At 33.6% G+C, this 22,661-nt stretch overlaps 2 protein-coding genes across 2 annotated transcripts; one reads left to right on the forward strand and one right to left on the reverse strand.

Annotated features, from left to right (window-relative positions):
• Positions 1–6,318: 6,318 nt before the first annotated feature.
• Positions 6,319–7,061, reverse strand: LOC128226558 (uncharacterized). Its single transcript, XM_052936500.1, has 2 exons — positions 6,745–7,061; positions 6,319–6,427 (listed from the first exon to the last, which is right to left on the reverse strand). The coding sequence occupies exons 1-2, from the start codon at positions 7,059–7,061 to the stop codon at positions 6,319–6,321; spliced, it is 426 nt and encodes a 141-aa protein (XP_052792460.1).
• A 5,504-nt stretch (positions 7,062–12,565) lies between these two features.
• On the forward strand, positions 12,566–17,566 carry LOC128226566 (uncharacterized). Its single transcript, XM_052936512.1, has 10 exons — positions 12,566–12,746; positions 13,275–13,351; positions 14,034–14,087; positions 14,380–14,454; positions 14,637–14,701; positions 15,083–15,284; positions 15,660–15,713; positions 15,887–16,060; positions 17,009–17,186; positions 17,481–17,566. The coding sequence occupies exons 1-10, from the start codon at positions 12,566–12,568 to the stop codon at positions 17,564–17,566; spliced, it is 1,146 nt and encodes a 381-aa protein (XP_052792472.1).
• Positions 17,567–22,661: the final 5,095 nt, after the last annotated feature.

Here is a 22,661-nt window from a genome sequence, read left to right on the forward strand (position 1 = left end):
ACTGCCACTGAAGAAGCATCATTTCTGGTTGTAAGGGTATCACGTCTGGTTGCAGGAGTATCACTTCTGGTTGCAGGGGTATCACTTCTGGTTGCAGGGGTATCACTTCTGGTTGTTAGGAGTATCACTTCTGATTGCAAGGGGTATTACTTCTGGTTGCAAGGGGTATTACTTCTGGTTGTAAGGGGTATCACTTCTGGCTGCAAAGGGTATTACTTCTAATTGCAAGGTTATTACATCTGGTTGCAGGGGTATTACTTCTGGTTGGTCCGGTTGCAGGGGTATTACTTTTTGTTGGTCCGGTTGCAGGGGTATTATTTCTGATTGCAATGGGTATCATGTCCGGTTGCAAGTGTATTACTTCTGGTTGTAAGGGGTATCACTTCTGGTTGCAGGAGTATCCTTTCTGGTTGCAAGGGGAATCGCTTCTGGTTGCAAGGGGTTTCACGTTCGGTTGCAGGGGTATCACTTCTGGTTGCAAGGGGTATCACATCTGGTTGCAAGGGGCATCACTTCCAGTTGCATGGTTGGACATATTCGGTTCCCGGGACACTGAAAGATTGAAACCATTGCATGCATTCTTATTTCTATATGTAATTCATAAAAAATGTAGCTAAGACAAGTATAATTCAGCCTTAAAAAATACTTCTTCTGTAATAGTCTTTTTAAAAATAAAAATAATGATTTTTTTTTATGTTTCCATTCATAATTATCTTAATTCTAAAGTTGAATCAGGCAATGTTTTGTTCAACTCATACCATGTCCACTGCCACTGATGAAGCATCACTTCTGGTTGCCAGGGGTATCACTTCTGGTTGCCAGGGGTATTTCTTCTGGTTGCAGGGGTATCACTTCTGGTTGAAAGGGGTATCACTTCTGGTTGTAAGGGGTATCACTTCTGGTTGCAGGAGTATCACTTCTGGTTGCAGGGGTATCACTTCTGGTTGCCAGGGGTATTTCTTCTGGTTGCAGGGGTATCACATCCGGTTGCAAAGGTATCACTTCTGGTTGTAAGGGGTATCACTTCTGGTTGCAGGAGTATCACTTCTGGTTGCAGGGGTATCACTTCTGGTTGCAAGGGGTATCACAACTGGTTCCAAGGGGTATCACTTCTGGTTGCTAGGGGTATCATGTCCGGTTGCAAGGGGTATCTCTTCGGGTTGCATGTTGGGGCACTTGTGGTTCCCGGGACACTGAAAGATTGAAACCATTGCATGTACTGTTATTTCAATATATAATTCATATATACTGTAACTAGACAAGTATCATTAGGCCTTAAAAAATACTTCTACCATATAAGCGCCAACCCTACCGTTGTTAAAGTCTGGTCGTAAAAAAAATTAATATATATATATATATAAAATGTTGTTTTTATCAAATATAAATAAAAAAAAAATTGTGTGTTTAAGTGTGTGTGTATGAAGTTAAATATCAAGCAAGACCAATCCATAATACATTACAAACTTATCATCCCCTGTACACTGACTTCGCTATAACCATTTCCCATGTATTAACCAATCATTGTTTATTCAATTCTTTCAAACTCAAATTATATTCAAAATGCATACCTGATCTAATCCAGGTATTAAACTATTGCGTCACAAACAAGTGGTCAACCAAAGCCCATTGTGAGGCGAATCACTTCCGACTGGATGGTGGGACTCAAGCTGAAACATTAAACAGGTGCAGTACCTAATTTCAATAAAAAGTTGAATTATAATTAAAACAAGTATCATAATTAAACAAACAATTGTTCAAGATATAACTACAATGGTGATAAACTAATACTTTTAACCCCCCCCCCCCAAAAAAAAAACCCAACAAACAACAACAACAGAAGTTCATTTAATAAATATATTCATATTAGTTAATGCTAAGATTATTTCATCTGTTTTTTTCACTATATATTTCATAAGCCTTTCCTATTATAAATTAACCATATTCAATTTAACACAAACAAAGCCCCACTCCAATTTCCAATATTATATATACATGAAAAATGAAATAAAACATTTCCTGCTACCCGAGTTCGGTTAAAGAAATCTTGGAAAAAATGCTGGTGCCTTTTAGCATTCTCACTGTAAGATTTCAAAAACCAACAGAAAATGCCTTTTCAATTTTGGTGTATTTGGAAAAAAAGAATCGTTCATTCGAAGAATCATTGATATGTTTAATAAAGTAATTGATTTAATAACAACCTTCAAAAATGTAATCCATATATTTTAATTAATTCATTATAAGGCTATGAAATATAAAGTGACCTACTTAGTGAAAACATTCTTTCAAGATGAATTTTAAAAACAACAACAATGCTGGGCCAAATAGTTCCAACATAAACTTATACAAAAAAGTGAGCAAAATAATACATATCTTTGTTGACGATGTTGTCCACATTAGCTTACTCAAACCTGACTGCCAATGTAGTTGCATTACACCTCTTCGCCAACTCCACTGCAAAGGGCATCTCTTCTGGTTGGATGGCTGGCCACTTCTGGTACCGTGGATGCTGTAACATTGATATTTATATGAAAAACTGATGCAGTAACTTATTTCAAGAAATTAAATAAACAATTGTTTAACATGTGAATTAAGATAAGTTATAAGCAAATATCATTCAAAATCAATTAAATAATGTTTATTAAACAAATATATTCATATGAATTAAATCAGTTTAATATTGTTTTGCACTCTTATTTCATGAGCCTTTCCTACCAGTTTAATTATTAACTACGTTTAGACTTATTCAAATGGAGCCCCTCCAATGTGAAACATTTCACATAAAAATATTATAATTTGACATACACCAAAATGAAATAAACATTTTCTGCTACTTGGGTTCGGTTAAAGAAATCTTGGGAAAAATGCTGGTGCCTTTTAGCATTCTCACTGTAAGATTTCAAAAACCAACAGAAAATGCCTTTTCAATTTTGGTGTATTTGGAAAAAAGAATCGTTCATTCGAAGAATCATTGATATGTTCAATAAAGTAATTGATTTAATAACAACCTTCAAAAATGTAATCCATATATTTTAATTAATTCATCATAAGGCTATGAAATATAAAGTGACCTACTTAGTGAAAACATTCTTTCAAGATGAATTTTAAAAACAACAACAATGCTCGGCCAAATAGTAAAAACATAAACTTATACAAAAAAGTGAGCAAAATAATACATATCTTTGTTCATCATGTTGTCCACATTAGCTTACTCAAACCTGACTGCCAATGTAGCTGCATTACACCTCTTCGCCAACTCCACTGCAAAGGGCATCTCTTCTGGTTGGATGGCTGGCCACCTGAGGTACCGTGGACGCTGTAACATTGATATTTATATGAACAACTGATACAGTAACTTACTTCAAGAAATTCAATAAACAATTGTTTAACATGTGAATTAAGTAGTTATAAGCAAATATCATTGGAAATCAATTAAATGATGTGACAAATATATTCATATGAATTAAATCAGTTTAATATTGTTTTGCACTCTTATTTCATGAGCCTTTCCTACCAGTTTAATTATTAACCATGTTTAGACTTATTCAAATGGAGCCCCTCCAATGTGAAACATTTCACATAAAAATATTATAATTTGACATACACCAAAATGAAATAAACATTTTCTGCTACTTGGGTTCGGTTAAAGAAATCTTGGGAAAAATGCTGGTGCCTTTTAGCATTCTCACTGTAAGATTTCAAAAACCAACAGAAAATGCCTTTTCAATTTTGGTGTATTTGGAAAAAAAGAATCATTCATTCGAAGAATCATTGATATGTTTAATAAAACAATTGATTTAATAAGAACCTTCAAAAATGTAATCCAAATATTTTAATTATTCATTATAAGGCTATGAAATATAAAGTGACCTATTTAGTGAAAACATTCTTTCAAGATGAATTTTAAAAACAACAACAATGCTGGGCCAAATAGTTCAAACATAAACTTATACAAAAAAGTGAGCAAAATAATACATATCTTTGTTGACGATGTTGTCCACATTAGCTTACTCAAACCTGACTGCCAATGTAGCTGCATTACACCTCTTCGCCAACTCCACTGCAAAGGGCATCTCTTCTGGTTGGATGGCTGGCCACTTCTGGTACCCTGGACGCTGTAACATTGATATTTATATGAAAAACTGATGCAGTAACTTATTTCAAGAAATTGAATAACAATTGTTTAACATGTGAATTAAGTAGTTATAAGCAAATATCATTCAAAATCAATTAAATGATGTTTATTAAACAAATATATTCATATGAATTAAATCAGTTTAATATTGTTTTGCACTCTTATTTCACCAGCCTTTCCTACCAGTTTAATTATTAACCACGTTGAGCCTTATTCAAATGGAGCCCCTCCAATGTGAAACATTTTACTTAAAAATATTATAATTTGACATACACCAAAATGAAATAAACATTTTCTGCTACTTGGGTTTGGTTAAAGAAATCTTTGGAAAAATGCTGGTGCCTTTTAGCATTCTCACTGTAAGATTTCAAAAACCAACAGAAAATGCCTTTTCAATTTTGGTGTATTTGGAAAACAGAATCATTTATTCAAAGAATCATTGATATGTTTTAATAAAACAATTGAGATTTAATAAGAACCTTCAAAAATGTAATTCATATGTTTTAATTATTCATTATAAGGCTATGAAATATAAAGTGACCTACTTAGTGAAAACATTCTTTCAAGATGAAATTTTTAAAAACAACAACAATGCTGGGCCAAATAGTTCCAACATAAACTTATACAAAAAAGTGAGCAAAATAATACATATCTTTGTTGACGATGTTGTCCACATTAGCTTACTCAAACCTGACTGCCAATGTAGCTGCATTACACCTCTTCGCCAACTCCACTGCAAAGGGCATCTCTTCTGGTTGGATGCCCTTCCCTAAATTTGCCACCAAATGCCATGAATTTGGGTGGCACTTGGTGGAAAATGGGTGGCACTTGGTGGAAAATGGGTGGCACTTGGTGGAAAAAGGGTGGCACTTGGTGGAAAATCAGGAATTCCACCAACTGCCACGAATTTTCCACCCTTTTCCACGTGGCATTTGGTGGAAATTTGAACTTAGCTTTTTTTTTAGGTGGCACTTGGTGAAAAATTTGAACTTAGTTTATTTTTGAAGTGGCAGTTGGTGGAAAAATTGGACTTAGCTTTTTTTTGATGTGGCATTTGTTGAAAAAGTGGGACTTAGTTAATTTTGGACGTGGCAGTTGGTGTAAAAAAAAACTTAGAATATTTTCATAATTCTGCAAGATTTTTCTTCAGCTAAATTTGTTGGCTGTTTCAATGAAAAATGATGATAACATCATTAATCAAATTGCAAAAAAAATCATTTTCATCCTTTGTGCATTCTTTCGATTCTTTATTGAAATACTGAATGTTAGACAATTTCAGACATGATCATTATGCATTTCAAACCATAATTAAAAAAACTCACTTGTTAATTGCAATAACACAATGGCAACTACATCAGCTTATTCATTGTATACCACAACTATCAAATACATTAATGCAGTAAAGCCACTTTAAGAATGACACATCATGTCTTGAAATATAATGTTTGATGGTTTTGTTTTTATTTATTCACATTGTAAGCAATACAACTGTTGTTTTTTTTGTACTGTTTTTAGCTTATGACTGTATATGGTAAGCTCAAATCTTGTCCAGAACAAAAATCAAGGTATGCGTGAAAACTCTTGTTCTTGTCATTGATAAGTCTTGCCCCTTTTTGGCAAAATGTAAAGAAAAAAACCACTTCCATCCATGGGTCAAGTGATGGTTTATTTTAACAAGTTTTGAAAGTTTCATGCCAAATTCACCATTTTTATTTCAACAATGATAAAATTGAATTGGCACAAATTCTTAATATTATGTAATAAAACACAGACAATTTTTTATGTAATGTTTATTAATTCAACACAATCATTAAACATTTGCTTTTGAATGTAGTTACTATTTCAAAAACTCATATTAAAACATTGCAAAAGTATACTGGGAGCTAAACTTTAAATTTTTGAATGTCAAAAAAAAAAGTTAAAATGTTTGTTTTATCATTGTTACTGTTCAAAGCAATATTCAATCACATGGAATTCATTCATATAATCCTTATTATTTCAAATAACTTCAAGCATCTTTGTATTACAATTCACATGCAAGTGTCAATTATAAAATGAAAACAAGAGGGGCAAGCCAGTAAAAATTGAAACAATTAAATGCTGCCATGTTCCCACTGTATATGTCTCATTATGAAGTTATAACTGATGTATTAAAGAAGTATGTTCACAACAAAACGGATTCAATCTCAGTCACCTTCAACACTATTTGGAATGTCAGATATGATGTGATGATCATTCACAGTAAAGCTGACCAGGATTGACTGTATATTGGTAGCCTTCTCAACCTTTTCCTCTCTGAAAAAATAAAGAATATCACAGGTTTAACTTAAAGGGTTGGTTTTTCGAAATAATTGTTTAATAAACATATATCTCTTCAAACAAAAAGAAATTTACCTTCAGACATAAAAAAAATGCATAACCTTTATGTCAACCATCAAGTTAAATTTTAGGAAGATGTCTAAAATCAAAGTTTAAGTATTCAACCTAGTTCTAATGTAGTTTATCTTTCATTGAGTGTGCAAAATGTAGTTAAGTGACTTATACTGTTCATATCGAATGCAAAAGTCATATTAAACATATATATAGTGTATAATAAACATTTGTTGTATTACCTGGTTACTTCTACGACTTTTAGATGGGGTGCATTTGCTTGAAGGACATGACTGGTGATAGCTAACTCCTTCCCAATGGCATATACCTTCCCTGTTGATGTTTCAATGATGAAATACTGTATTTCAATGTATCTTGCAGAGTTACTAGTATCACTAACAAGAACAGTGTAGGAGTTCCTTGATTTTACTTTCATGCAACTTTTGCTGTAAATAGTTTTGCCATTCACAACACACTTCTTTACTTTCATGTATTTAGAAATGTCTGATGTTCCGGCTAAACTTTCAAGTTGATTTCTAATTTGCTCTGGGAAACTCATTCCTTTTGAAAACGTATACTTTTTTCGCACTATGCACTGTTTGGTTTCATCATGCTGTGTTTTGTTGGACAAAGTTTGAACAAATTCAAGGGTCTTGGTGTCATTTATTTCCGAAAAACTTTGTTCTACATATTTTTGTGCCATAAGTGCCCAAAATATTTGTAAACAAACATTCCCCGTTCCATGAACTGTCTTTTTAATTTGCCCGTTAAAGGATTCAAAAGAAAAGCACGACCAAGCCCACAATGGACCCCAGTTCCTAACACATGTAGTTAAATGCAAAAGATTGTGCATATTCAGTCCCATTATATTGTCATGGTAAAGAGCTGGGGCGGTTTTTAAGAACATGTGCAATATTTGATCAGCACGGTGAAGATCTTCATGGCTTATGCCTTCTGTCAAAAGAATAAAAACAGCCTCTACTAGAAGACTGTAGTGTTTTAGGTAGATGTCTGGTAAAATATCTTTCAAACACGGCAGGCTGTAAAACAGCAACCACGCCCGCAGTTCTGATGCCTTCCAATGTTTCATTGTTGTTGATAATTTTCTTGGCAGCCTACTGATAGAATGTGGGGGTGTTATTTGCATCAACTTATTGTCTACTTCATTTACCCTTTTTCCAATGTAATACATTTCACTTGAATGTTTGTTGTCTAACCAAAAGCTCAGAAGTTTTTTTGTAATGCCAAGTAGTATGCCATGCATGTAATCAACAACGATATTCTCATTCAATTCAAAATGTTCAAGATACATTAGAACACTTTCTCCTTGGAATCCATTGATATTCATTTTTGTTTTGCTTTTTTTTCGTCTGTAACTCTTTGCTACGTTCGTTGTTCATTATCTGTGCATTCCCGGTATCAGCTTTTATTTGGTCTTTACTTCTCAACCTAGGGTTTTCTGTGTAAGGGAAACTTTTGCAATGACCTTTCCCACTAGATGTTGTAACACCTTTTTCGAGACAGTAAACACATGGTTGCTCACCGTTGTGTGGAACCATTTTCAATACTGCTGATCTTGCTTGCAAATCCATCGTAGCAACAATTAACATTGCTTTGCATTTTATTTCACAAGAATCAACTGTGAAAGTGAAACCTTCTGTTTGCAAAACACTAAGGTCTTTGATCAGTTCTTTCAAAAAAATTGTCATTTGAGGTTTCCCTGCACCTTGCCACACTCCCCATAATAACATATTTTTTTTGTGAAATCTCTGACTGCGTGGTATTTCATTGATGAGGAGATAGACTGGCCACATGGAGACACCCGAGCTTTTGAAGAGAGGAACACCATCTGTAAACATGGTAAATGTTATATTGTCAGAGTTACTTAAGAAGCATCCTTCAAGCTTCAATGCAGTATATGCATCACCATCTGTAATATCAGAAAAGGATGAATGAGTTGGTTTTGATCTCTCATCTTTTATGGATTCCCATACACCTGGTCGTGTCAAAATTTCTTGAAGTTGCACCTTCAGATCGGCTGTCATAAAGAAACTCTTCGTTTTCAATGACGGCGTTTTGCCGGGACAGTTAGGGGTCGAACATGTGTCCTTGCCAGATTTAAGGATGTTTTTGCAAATGTTACAAAATGTGTGACTTTTGAGGAATGTGCCATTAAAACCACATCGTTCTTTGAGCACCTCAATATTTGTTTCAACAAGATTGCTCTCAGGTAAGTATAAATTAACAAGCTTTAGCAGATCTTCTAAAGCTGCATCAGAAAGGTTGTGTCTTGCACTAAATGTTAGAATTGCAAGTTCATGTTCTTTTTTGGTGATTTGCGAATTATAGATACTATTTGGACACATGTTACATTTAACAATGTAAAGCGGTGCGCTTTCTGTATCTTTGACATCATTATCTAGGATTGCATTTTCATTGATTTCATAATCAATGTCCATAGGTTCAGGTTCAACATTTGCACCAGCGTCATGTGTCAAGGGGACATGACATTCGTTAGACTGCATATGGGTGATTTCTTCATGATGTGTATGTTGACTTGTTGCAGTATGTTGGTGTTTTCTGGAAATAAAATTCAATATATTTTGTTCAAGTTGTATATATTTAAATGTAAAAAAAAATATATGAAATTTTACAAAATCAGACCAACTCGTGAGCTGAATCATTTTGTTTATAAATAAAAAAATGTTTGTGATGCTAGAAGTAGTCATTTTTTAATTATTGTAGTACTTCACTTGTTCCTGTCATTTTCATTGTATTATCTTTATGGAATTATAAATACCTCCAGGCCGTTGTTCTGGGAAATGTATCCACAGCAGTATACTCGTAATCTTTGTAGGTCCTTGTTTGAACACAGTCTGTAAAGATAACACATTTTGTAAACGATGTTATGAAATATATAACATTTTGACAAGTATTTTCCAATCGATCTTTTTATGAATAAATGCAAAAGTTGCTTAAACTTTCATTCCCTTGTTTTTGAAAAGATCAATATTCCTGTGAATTCAACAAAACACTGGCAAGTTCATTTAAAACAGTTACGTTAACACATTCCCCTATAAGGACACCTCAACTCAATCCACCAGCGTTTTGTGGAGTTAAGGAATCATGCAGGATAGGACATGTGTTATGGCCACGCCCCACCCCTCCCACCACAACCACAATGACAAATGTGAAACAAACACTTTTTAAAGACAATTTGAACCTAATCATTTATCACAAAAACTAGAGCTATCACTGAAGATGATTAATACCCTCAAACGCCGCACTGATATGAAATTGCAGTCAACTATTTGGAAAGCAAACCTATAATTGACTTTATTTTATTTTATGGACTATCGTCAGTTATTCATTTTTTTATTATGTTTTTAAAAATTAGAAAAAAAGGATTTAAACAATATCAGTGATGTTAATACTGAGATGTTAATACTGATATATTTGATGTTCTTAAGCACATAATATACAAATGCCTATGACCATGAGTTAAGTTACTTTTTTCAAGTTATGCTCCGGACATGAAAAAGTAACAAAGGGCAGTAACTCTGTAATAAGCTTATATAGAATTGCGGTTCCTGTACACTGCATTTCCTCTCATTATGATCTATCACTGTATGAAGTTTTATTAAATTCAATCCAATAGTTTTTAAGTTATGCTCCGGACAAGAAAAAAGTAACAAAGGGCAGTAATTCTGTAGTTAGCTGAAATAGAATTGCGGTTCCTGTACACTGCACTTCCTATCATTATGATCTTTCACTGTATAAATCTTTATTAAATTCCATCCAACAGTGTTCAAGTTATGCTCCGGACAAGAAAAAAGTATTAAAGGCCATAACTCTGTAATTAGCTAAAATAGAGTTATGGTTCTTGTGCATTGCATTTCCTCTCATCGTACTTTACCATTGTATGAAGATTTAATAAATTCCATCTGTTTGCAAGTTAATGTCTGGTAAAAAAGACAGCAAAAAAACAAGAAATAAAGGGCAATAACTCAGTAATTAGTTAAGTAGAGTTATGGTTCTTGTGCACTGCACTTCCTCTCATTGTGCTTTACCATTGTATGAAGTTTCAATGAATTCCATCCAGTACTTTTCAAGTTATACTTCGGACAAAAAAGTAACAAAGGGCAATAACTCAGTAATAAGCAAGAATATAGTTATGGTTATTGTACTCTGCACTTCCTCTCATTATGCTCTACCATTGTATGAAGTTTAATCCAATTCCATTTAGTAGTTTTAAAGTTATGCTCCGGACAAGGTAAATTGCAACGGACCGACCGACAAACCGACCGACCGACCGACCACAGGGTAACTCCAATATACCCCTTTCAAACTTCGTTTGTCGGGGGTATAATAACAATAGAAACGCTTTCTCGAACATACATAAATTTTGGAAAAATGTAAGTTCATTTGCGTGTGTTTTTATGATGAATGAGCATGTTCCAATGATTGTAATTCTGTTTTGTTTGTTTTATCATTTGGGGTTGGGTGTTCAAAATGGGTCCTGTAAACGTACGTGCCGCCTGTTATTATCTACGTCGAGACAATCGGCGACACGACATGAGAAGCATACGTGGTATTCGTTAAAACGATATTAACAACAAAGTCTCATTCGCTACAAGAACATCATCATCCTAGTGCAATAACTCAATAAATGCCTATAGAGACATAGGCAGATACTAAGTCCTTTCCTTTAGGGTGATGACATAATTTATCTGCTTCATATGTGCACAATTTTCGGAGTATATGGTTGCGTAGTAACCGCATATTTACATTGATCTGACAGCTTCCTGTTTAATCGGATTAAACTTCCGCTTAGTACGTCCATATAAGCATTTGTACGTGAACATTTACAAGGTCTTTACAACATCGTAATGATATTTTATACTAGAGCGTTTTAACTGTAAAAAGATATAATTACATTTCTCCAATTGATGAAACACTGCAATGTGAATCTTGAGCGTCTGCTTTCTACTTAAAACTTTCGTACATCCGCCTACTGGACAGAGCCACTGTTTTTCTCCCTTTCGACATTCGATAAGCCGTTCGTCATCAAAGCTTAAAAAGTAGGAAAAATGCATATTGAAATACCACAATCACAATAAAGATATGTTTTGATTACAAATATAAGGATGTGTTTAACAACATTCCCACGTGTGTTTTGGCGCGTTTTGAGACGAGCAGACGACATGTTTCTGTATCCGACTGCAATGTGAAACGTTTTAGTGATAAATCACTTTATAATATACGTCAAGTAAACAATAAAAATAATTATTTTTAAACTTACATATTTTTCGAATAGATGATCTCCGTATGTTCGCTGTTACCATCCATGTTTTTCATTGCCATGTCGTCAAAATTAATTGACTAAATGCTAAATTAACTTGCTCAAATATGAAATTGTGCAATCACCCGAGTGAATCAGTCGAACTAACTATCTAATGAGCATGCATAAAATGTTGGTTTCTTGTGCATATTTTGTTTTTACTTTAATGCTGTATATCGAAAATCAGAGGGTTTCTATCATGTTTAAGCCGTAGCAATGGGACGGTATTTTTTAGACGACATTATAAAAGTCCAAGAAAAAAATCTTCGTAAAAAAGAACACGAACCATGAGCCCTTTATACAGGATATTTGAAGGCTTTTTATGTTCATACTTTCCTGCTTAATATTATCAATCGTATAACTGTCTCTGTCTGCCCGATTAGCTCAATTTTACCACGCAATGTTAAATAAGTGCAATGAGAATGCATGGTCGTTATACAATTTTAGTGTACCGTTTATATACTACTATCATACGTATTGCTGATGATAAAGCATGTGTTCAAATTAATGATAATTATCAAAACCAGAAATGTACTTTTTTTTTTGAATTGCCTTGCATAACTGATCATGGGCTATCATGACTTTAGTATAGAGGTCTGATTGTTTATTCACCCTGACCACTCGTAGGCCAGTACGGCCGTGGCACTGATTTATGGGCGTTAGGCGCGTGGCGGGTTCCAGAAAGTTTAAAGTTGAATATTTTCTAGCAGCGATCTTAGACAATGGCGGAAAATTTTTGCCTTTTCATTTGGATAAATGATAATCCCATAAGTGGGAGTGTGCTAAGAATTCGGAATATAGTGCATCCAAGAAGGGACTTTAATGCCTATACCGAAGGAGAGACGGTTACCGTCAAATGCCCTGGAATTGGAAAGCATGATGCCTTAATCGGGAAAATTGGAGGTAAGTTAATTCAAATATTTTGCTTGTTAAGTAAACAACATTGGTGATGATTCTAGAATATTGACCACAGGGATTGCGTAGTTTGTAAGAAGTATATTGCATATACACACCAGAACAAACCAGTTTAATAAAAATGAATGCTATTAGCTGATAGGGTGAATTGGCATTATCGAAATTCGCCTTATTTAAAAGATAAATAGCAAATAATTAAAAAGTAGAACCCACCATTAATACTAGAATCGACTATTTTATATGATTTTAGAAAGGCGCGCAATGGGCATTATTTTGAAAAATAGTAGTGTGTGACCTCCGGTGCAAGTTTCACAACGTGTGACCTCCGGTGCAAGTTTCACAACGTAAAAATATATTGACATTGCTGCAAAAAAAATTCCGGAAAATCTCGAATGCTTGAAGGAAATATTGCTTGATAATTATATTGCATTAGGTATTTCTTTCAAGCGTTCCCATCGTCTATCTTCAAAACCTTAGGATTAAATCAGTGTTAAATGTGTTGATTTTATTTGTTAGGAAATGAAGACAAGAAGACGATTGAAGCTGTCCTGGCCGATTCTGGTCGATTTCAAGAACTGCTTTTGAAGTTCAAAGTACGTAATCTTTCAAACTATATGTCTCTGCGTTATATAACAGCATAACTTTTATTTCAAAACAGAAATTGTAGCTTGGCTGAAAGTGTTAAAAATATTTAAAGTGACATTTTTCACGCTGTAAATAGAAGGGAATAGGCCTTACTAACATGTCACCATGAGCGGGGGCATTACTGCTGGACAGTGATTATATAACCAGGGATTGACTGGAATGAAAGTCCTCTGATTTCCCCAGGCCGGGGGGGGGGGGGGGGGGGGGGGCTACAGATCAGATGCAAACTGTACTAGTAATTGTCAGATGAAATTGAAAAATAACTTTGATTTAATATCTAAACAATAAGATGTAGGCATAAATCGAGTGAACAAGTGGATTTTTTAATTCCAATGCCACATTATCTGTTTTCAGATATCGAAGAGGAGTGACAATACAGTCCCAAATGCAGCCGTACAGGTTGAACTTTTCACATTATTGATAAATCTAATAAATAGATACATTTCATTCAACAAATACAATGAAATAATGTGTAGAATTTTTAAATGTACCTGCATTTGTATTCAACTGAAATCCATCTTGAGAAAATTATTCCTAAATTTTAAAAGTTGTCGAGGATGCTGTTTGTAACTTTTATTGTGCTATCAGCCATGCACAGGTATAATAAAGGTTTTATTTCATAACTTTCAGAATGATGTATTGCCAGACGGCGGAAATAACATAGTGGTGTCAGACAAGGTGAAGGTGAGTGGATAATAAGAACTTGATATAGATATATATCTTCATGTTGGAAAATAACTCTTTGTCTCTTGTTATCATTAACCCATCTTTGAATAAAGATTCTTTTATCTTGTATATTAAATATTTAACTTGAGTAAATAGCAACAATTCATTTGTTAGGTTCAAAGAATGTGCATAACTTTTTTCTTCTAAATCAGTAAATGTCTCTTTGAAATTAGATGCTTTTACCAGAGAGTCATAAGGCACTGGTCATTGACATTTTGTATTTTAATCTTTAATCCTTGTCTCTTTAAAGACTGTTGTTGTCAAGCCAAAAACAGTTAAGAGGAAAGTGTGCTTTTCGGACAAGCAAACAGCTGCAGTTGAAGAGGTTTGTTTAAAGAATTGATATTAAATCATAAATACAGTCTACTAAGAAGATTTATGTTTAGTATACTGGAAAGCATAAACATATCCGTTTGAACAACTATTAACTTACATATTAAAATAACCGTTTTTAACTTAATTAACATTGTGAAATGCATTCTTATGTAAAATTTTATTTATTATTAGGATAAATTGGAAACGATTGCTGAGGAGCTAGCTCTTGCTGATCTTTCACAGTCTGTACAGAAGAGGTTAATTTAAATATTTTAGATTTTTTTCTTCTTGATTTAATTAAATCTTTGCTGTATTATACATGTTGGTAACGGTACTTAATTCTTATTGCTCCAACAACCTAAGTTTTTGAAGTATTACATAAGAACACTGCAGCAGGGATGTTCTATTAAGATGATAATGATTTAAATATTTTGACCATGTTGTCAAGGTTAGTGTTTGATAATAAGTGTGATTTATCAGTTAAATAGTAATGCATCAAAATATGTACTCGCTCTTTTATGAGGTCTTTTTGAATTTGTCACAATAGTCGATCTCTGTTAAAAACATAAAAGGTATTTAAGGCTAAAATTATTCAATTTTAAATTAAATTAGTGTATAAACTATTATATTTATTTTAGTGATGAAACTGGGCCGCTGGTAAGATCCAGTCTACAGCTGCTAGGGGGGGAAGACAGTGCCTTCGAGATTAGGAGATCCCCAAGGAGGACGCATTCAACCCCCTGTAGTGAATCGTGTGTTTCTCGGCAAGAGTTTATCCAACTTCAAAGTCAATGTGCTACTGTCGAGTTTTGGTGTCGACAGATGTGGAGTGACATCCAGGTTTGTTTTTTCCAGAATTTTTATCATTTCTTGAATTTCTCTTTGTTAGTTCTCTAGCAGCTGGTATGGTATTATAGGGTGAAAACCAATTAAACTTGCATCTTTAGTGGACTAGAATCAAACCAGGATTGTTTTTCAATCATATTTTGAATATTTATTCTTTGAAAAGACATTTAGTTGGGTGAATAACTTTCATTTGCATGTTGATGAAATACATCTTAATTTCAGTGCATGTTACTTGAGGAATCATAAATACCTTACTAAAACAGATGGCTGTCATTGAACAATTTTGCAGTTCTTTTTTTTTTATTAAATTGCAGGGCTTTTTATCACTAGATAAACTCATTTATATTTAAAGTATGTTTTGTATTTCAGGCCATGAAGGCAGAACGTCAAGAAAGTTTCCAAAATCAACATGATTTTCAGCAGGTGAATTGCAGTGTTAAAGAATTAGTAAATATTATTATATTTTTAAGTGCAGTTATGGACTCCAAGCTATATAAGCATTGTGCTATATGTTGTCTACATAGTAAAATAACATCTTAAACTTGTACTTTTGAATACAAAACAAAACAATTTTTTTTTTAAATATCTTCTCTCAGAATTTCATACATGATAACCTGATGGAGGATTCACACATGTCAGCCTCGGAGGAAGCCCAGCCCCTGACATCTGAGTGTTCAAAGCCTACTCTTTCAACTCCGTCTACACCTACTACACCTACTACACCTACATCTTCCATATCGATGACGGGGTCTTATGCAGGGTATTCAAAGGTATATGCAAAGAAAACACTCAAACATTTGATTTCATCTCATAATCTTCTTCTAAAATAAACTGAAATATTGTCAAAGTCAAACTTCATTAAGACAACCTTGTCCATCACTCAAACGTCAGTTCTAAAGTAGAAAGTACACATGAGTAGCAAAGCTGATGACTCTTGCTTAAATAATAGTAGATATGCACCTTTTTCAACTTTGAAATTACAGATCATCATTGATTTGAATATTTAATTACCGGTCTCATGTTTAAATATACTTTGATTATAATTATGCATGAGAATGATTTTGTTATAGTCAAAATTGCAAAAAGTAAAGTTATTATAAATTAATAAGAGCCTGTCAGAGTAGAAGAAATTTATCTTTCTACATACAAAACTTTATTTATTTTCTTTATTTAACATTTTCAGCTCACCTGAACACGAAGTTCTCAAGGTGAGCTGTTGTGATCGCCCTGTGTCCATCGTAGTCGTCCATCCTCAACAATTTGACTGTTAACACTCTAAAGGTCACAATTTGGGCACAATCTTAATGAAACTTGGCCAGAATGTTACACTCAATAAAAGCTTGGACGAGTTCGATATTGGGTCATCTGGGGTTAAAAGCTCTAAGCCAAGTTCCAGTATTGGTCATGTGCAGTCAAAAACTAGGTCACCAGGTCAAATTAAAGGAAAAGCATTTTAACACTCTAGAGGCCACATTTATGATCATATGTTCATAGAACTTGATCAGAATGTTATTCTTGATGGTCTTTATTGGATCCGATGAGCTATACAGGGCCTTCAGGGCCCTCTTGTTTTTGATTATTTTTTTTAAATATGAAGTGCTATTGGTAAATCATTTATGATCTGCTTCCTAAAGTTCAACCTTTAGTTATCTGTACTGTTTCAAACTGCTTTTTACTTTCCTTTAATAATTGCCATCAAATCATATTCTTTTATTTAGGTGCAAATTCTGGAGGAAGCAAAGCGGCAAAAAAATTACAAGAAGGCGACCGCAAGAGTGTTCCGCCTTCTTTTCACCAAACAGGAAATCAATGGGAGGAGCCTCTTCGGAAAGAAGAACACATCAGGGGATGTGAGGCCTGCACTGGCTGATCAGTCAAAACTGGCTTTTTTGGAAGGTAAGCAAGGATTTCTTTTGTGGCTTATGCAAGTTTGATGGCATGGCAATAACATGATATAGAAAGGTCTGGAATTAATGCAGTGCCCTTGACAATTTATATATTCTGTAAAGTGATAAGATCTGTTATTTGGGGGTGGGGGTGTAGTATACATGCATCATTTAGTAAAATTCATCTGCTACAAACTCCTGCTATAAAGAGTATTAACCCAAAATTACAAGTATATTATATGGTATGTATCACCATTAATAATTCACAAGTGTGCTCATAGCAACTGTTATTCTGTACTTTCAGACTGCATTGTAGAAGTATGGGGAATCCGCAAGGAGATGGTTCGAGTTGTCCTGAGGCATCTCCTGAAGCCGTCAAGAATATCTTAATGTTTTTTCATTTTTCAATGTTATCGATTTTGTAGTAAAATGTTAAAAATCAATTCACTTCTTTTACTGGGAAGGTGAAGCCCGAGCAGAGAGTATTAAGTCTGTTAAGTTTTATTTATATTTGGATCACATCTCACATTAATAAACAATCAACATTAGCCATAATCAAAACAAACATACAAACGTTTTCAAATCTACTATTTTCATATAATTACATATCCATGTTACATACAGTTCTTGTCACCAGCATATTTAGGACAGATAATGGAACCCTGATATAACGAATACAGAACTTTGGTGACCGTGTTGACCATATTTGGAAGGATGCAGTGAACGGATACTAAACCCTGAAATATTTGCACACAAATGCAACAGGGCATTTGGTGGAAATGATTTAATAAATTTCACCAACTGCCACGTCTGGGTGGCAGTTGGTGTAAATATTTGCCACGTGGCACTTGGTGGAAAACGTTCCAATACTCCACCAACTGCCACGTCTGGGTGGCAGTTGGTGTAAATATTTGCCACGTGGCACTTGGTGGAAAACGTTCCAATACTCCACCAACTGCCACGTCTGGGTGGCAGTTGGTGTAAATATTTGCCACGTGGCACTTGGTGGAAAACGTTCCAATACTCCACCAACTGCCACGTCTGGGTGGCAGTTGGTGTAAATATTTGCCACGTGGCACTTGGTGGAAAACGTTCCAATACTCCACCAACTGCCACGTTAGGGTGGCAGTTGGTGGAAAATGATAAAAATTAGATGAGAGTCAATGATTTTCTTAATTTTTTCCTCATTTTACACCAAGTGCCACGTCGTTCCAATACTCCACCAACTGCCACCCATTTTCCACGTCCATTTTCATGGCAAATTTAGGGAAGGGTGGCTGGCCACTTCTGGTACCGTGGATGCTGTAACATTGATATTCATATGAACAAATGATACAGTAACTTATTTCAAGAAATTAAATAAACAATTGTTTAACATGTGAATTAAGTAGTTATAAGCAAATATCATTCGAAATCAATTAAATGATGTTTATTAAACAAATATATTCATATGAATTAAATCAGTTTAATATTGTTTTGCACTCTCATTTCATGAGCCTTTCCTACCAGTTTAATTATTAACTACGTTTAGACTTATTCAAATGGAGCCCCTCCAATGTGAAACATTTCACATAAAAATATTATAATTTGACATACACCAAAATGAAATAAACATTTTCTGCTACTTGGGTTCGGTTAAAGAAATCTTGGGAAAAATGCTGGTGCCTTTTAGCATTCTCACTGTAAGATTTCAAAAACCAACAGAAAATGCCTTTTCAATTTTGGTGTATTTGGAAAAAAGAATCGTTCATTCGAAGAATCATTGATATGTTCAATAAAGTAATTGATTTAATAAGAACCGTCAAAAATGTAATCCATATATTTTAATTAATTCATCATAAGGCTATGAAATATAAAGTGACCTACTTAGTGAAAACATTCTTTCAAGATGAATTTTAAAAACAACAACAATGCTCGGCCAAATAGTTCCAACATAAACTTATACAAAAAAGTGAGCAAAATAATACATATCTTTGTTCATCATGTTGTCCACATTAGCTTACTCAAACCTGACTGCCAATGTAGCTGCATTACACCTCTTCGCCAACTCCACTGCAAAGGTCATCTCTTCTGGTTGGATGGCTGGCCACCTGAGGTACCGTGGACGCTGTAACATTGATATTTATATGAACAACTGATACAGTAACTTACTTCAAGAAATTCAATAAACAATTGTTTAACATGTGAATTAAGTAGTTATAAGCAAATATCATTCGAAATCAATTAAATGATGTGACAAATATATTCATATGAATTAAATCAGTTTAATATTGTTTTGCACTCTTATTTCATGAGCCTTTCCTACCAGTTTAATTATTAACCATGTTTAGACTTATTCAAATGGAGCCCCTCCAATGTGAAACATTTCACATAAAAATATTATAATTTGACATACACCAAAATGAAATAAACATTTTCTGCTACTTGGGTTCGGTTAAAGAAATCTTGGGAAAAATGCTGGTGCCTTTTAGCATTCTCACTGTAAGATTTCAAAAACCAACAGAAAATGCCTTTTCAATTTTGGTGTATTTGGAAAAAAGAATCGTTCATTCGAAGAATCATTGATATGTTCAATAAAGTAATTGATTTAATAAGAACCTTCAAAAATGTAATCCATATATTTTAATTAATTCATCATAAGGCTATGAAATATAAAGTGACCTACTTAGTGAAAACATTCTTTCAAGATGAAATTTTTAAAAACAACAACAATGCTGGGCCAAATAGTTCCAACATAAACTTATACAAAAAAGTGAGCAAAATAATACATATCTTTGTTGACGATGTTGTCCACATTAGCTTACTCAAACCTGACTGCCAATGTAGCTGCATTACACCTCTTCGTCAACTCCACTGCAAAGGGCATCTCTTCTGGTTGGATGGCTGGCCACTTCTGGTACCATGGATGCTGTAACATTGATATTTATATGAACAAATGATACAGTAACTTATTTCAAGAAATTAAATAAACAATTGTTTAACATGTGAATTAAGTAGTTATAAGCAAATATCATTCGAAATCAATTAAATGATGTTTATTAAACAAATATATTCATATGAATTAAATCAGTTTAATATTGTTTTGCACTCTCATTTCATGAGCCTTTCCTACCAGTTTAATTATTAACTACGTTTAGACTTATTCAAATGGAGCCCCTCCAATGTGAAACATTTCACATAAAAATATTATAATTTGACATACACCAAAATGAAATAAACATTTTCTGCTACTTGGGTTCGGTTAAAGAAATCTTGGGAAAAATGCTGGTGCCTTTTAGCATTCTCACTGTAAGATTTCAAAAACCAACAGAAAATGCCTTTTCAATTTTGGTGTATTTGGAAAAAAGAATCGTTCATTCGAAGAATCATTGATATGTTCAATAAAGTAATTGATTTAATAAGAACCGTCAAAAATGTAATCCATATATTTTAATTAATTCATCATAAGGCTATGAAATATAAAGTGACCTACTTAGTGAAAACATTCTTTCAAGATGAATTTTAAAAACAACAACAATGCTCGGCCAAATAGTTCCAACATAAACTTATACAAAAAAGTGAGCAAAATAATACATATCTTTGTTCATCATGTTGTCCACATTAGCTTACTCAAACCTGACTGCCAATGTAGCTGCATTACACCTCTTCGCCAACTCCACTGCAAAGGTCATCTCTTCTGGTTGGATGGCTGGCCACCTGAGGTACCGTGGACGCTGTAACATTGATATTTATATGAACAACTGATACAGTAACTTACTTCAAGAAATTCAATAAACAATTGTTTAACATGTGAATTAAGTAGTTATAAGCAAATATCATTCGAAATCAATTAAATGATGTGACAAATATATTCATATGAATTAAATCAGTTTAATATTGTTTTGCACTCTTATTTCATGAGCCTTTCCTACCAGTTTAATTATTAACCATGTTTAGACTTATTCAAATGGAGCCCCTCCAATGTGAAACATTTCACATAAAAATATTATAATTTGACATACACCAAAATGAAATAAACATTTTCTGCTACTTGGGTTCGGTTAAAGAAATCTTGGGAAAAATGCTGGTGCCTTTTAGCATTCTCACTGTAAGATTTCAAAAACCAACAGAAAATGCCTTTTCAATTTTGGTGTATTTGGAAAAAAGAATCGTTCATTCGAAGAATCATTGATATGTTCAATAAAGTAATTGATTTAATAAGAACCTTCAAAAATGTAATCCATATATTTTAATTAATTCATCATAAGGCTATGAAATATAAAGTGACCTACTTAGTGAAAACATTCTTTCAAGATGAAATTTTTAAAAACAACAACAATGCTGGGCCAAATAGTTCCAACATAAACTTATACAAAAAAGTGAGCAAAATAATACATATCTTTGTTGACGATGTTGTCCACATTAGCTTACTCAAACCTGACTGCCAATGTAGCTGCATTACACCTCTTCGTCAACTCCACTGCAAAGGGCATCTCTTCTGGTTGGATGGCTGGCCACTTCTGGTACCGTGGATGCTGTAACATTGATATTTATATGAACAAATGATACAGTAACTTATTTCAAGAAATTAAATAAACAATTGTTTAACATGTGAATTAAGTAGTTATAAGCAAATATCATTCGAAATCAATTAAATGATGTTTATTAAACAAATATATTCATATGAATTAAATCAGTTTAATATTGTTTTGCACTCTCATTTCATGAGCCTTTCCTACCAGTTTAATTATTAACTACGTTTAGAATTATTCAAATGGAGCCCCTCCAATGTGAAACATTTCACATAAAAATATTATAATTTGACATACACCAAAATGAAATAAACATTTTCTGCTACTTGGGTTCGGTTAAAGAAATCTTGGGAAAAATGCTGGTGCCTTTTAGCATTCTCACTGTAAGATTTCAAAAACCAACAGAAAATGCCTTTTCAATTTTGGTGTATTTGGAAAAAAGAATCGTTCATTCGAAGAATCATTGATATGTTCAATAAAGTAATTGATTTAATAAGAACCGTCAAAAATGTAATCCATATATTTTAATTAATTCATCATAAGGCTATGAAATATAAAGTGACCTACTTAGTGAAAACATTCTTTCAAGATGAATTTTAAAAACAACAACAATGCTCGGCCAAATAGTTCCAACATAAACTTATACAAAAAAGTGAGCAAAATAATACATATCTTTGTTCATCATGTTGTCCACATTAGCTTACTCAAACCTGACTGCCAATGTAGCTGCATTACACCTCTTCGCCAACTCCACTGCAAAGGTCATCTCTTCTGGTTGGATGGCTGGCCACCTGAGGTACCGTGGACGCTGTAACATTGATATTTATATGAACAACTGATACAGTAACTTACTTCAAGAAATTCAATAAACAATTGTTTAACATGTGAATTAAGTAGTTATAAGCAAATATCATTCGAAATCAATTAAATGATGTGACAAATATATTCATATGAATTAAATCAGTTTAATATTG

Source organism: Mya arenaria, chromosome 1 (genome assembly GCF_026914265.1).
Source record: "Mya arenaria isolate MELC-2E11 chromosome 1, ASM2691426v1".
Lineage (NCBI taxonomy): Eukaryota > Metazoa > Mollusca > Bivalvia > Myida > Myidae > Mya > Mya arenaria.

What these genes read in the sequence shown, in the direction of transcription:
- LOC128226558 (XM_052936500.1), bottom strand. Translation starts at nt 7,061, where the DNA reads ATGAGTTTCCCAGAGCAAATTAGAAATCAACTTGAAAGTTTAGCCGGA. An exon ending in AAAGTCGTAGAAGTAACCAG is followed by an intron (nt 6,428 to 6,744) that starts GTAATACAACAA and finishes TTATTTTTTCAG; the next exon opens with AGAGGAAAAGGTTGAGAAGG.
- LOC128226566 (XM_052936512.1), top strand. Translation starts at nt 12,566, where the DNA reads ATGGCGGAAAATTTTTGCCTTTTCATTTGGATAAATGATAATCCCATA. An exon ending in TGGTGTCAGACAAGGTGAAG is followed by an intron (nt 14,088 to 14,379) that starts GTGAGTGGATAA and finishes GTCTCTTTAAAG; the next exon opens with ACTGTTGTTGTCAAGCCAAA. An exon ending in CTTATGCAGGGTATTCAAAG is followed by an intron (nt 16,061 to 17,008) that starts GTATATGCAAAG and finishes TCTTTTATTTAG; the next exon opens with GTGCAAATTCTGGAGGAAGC.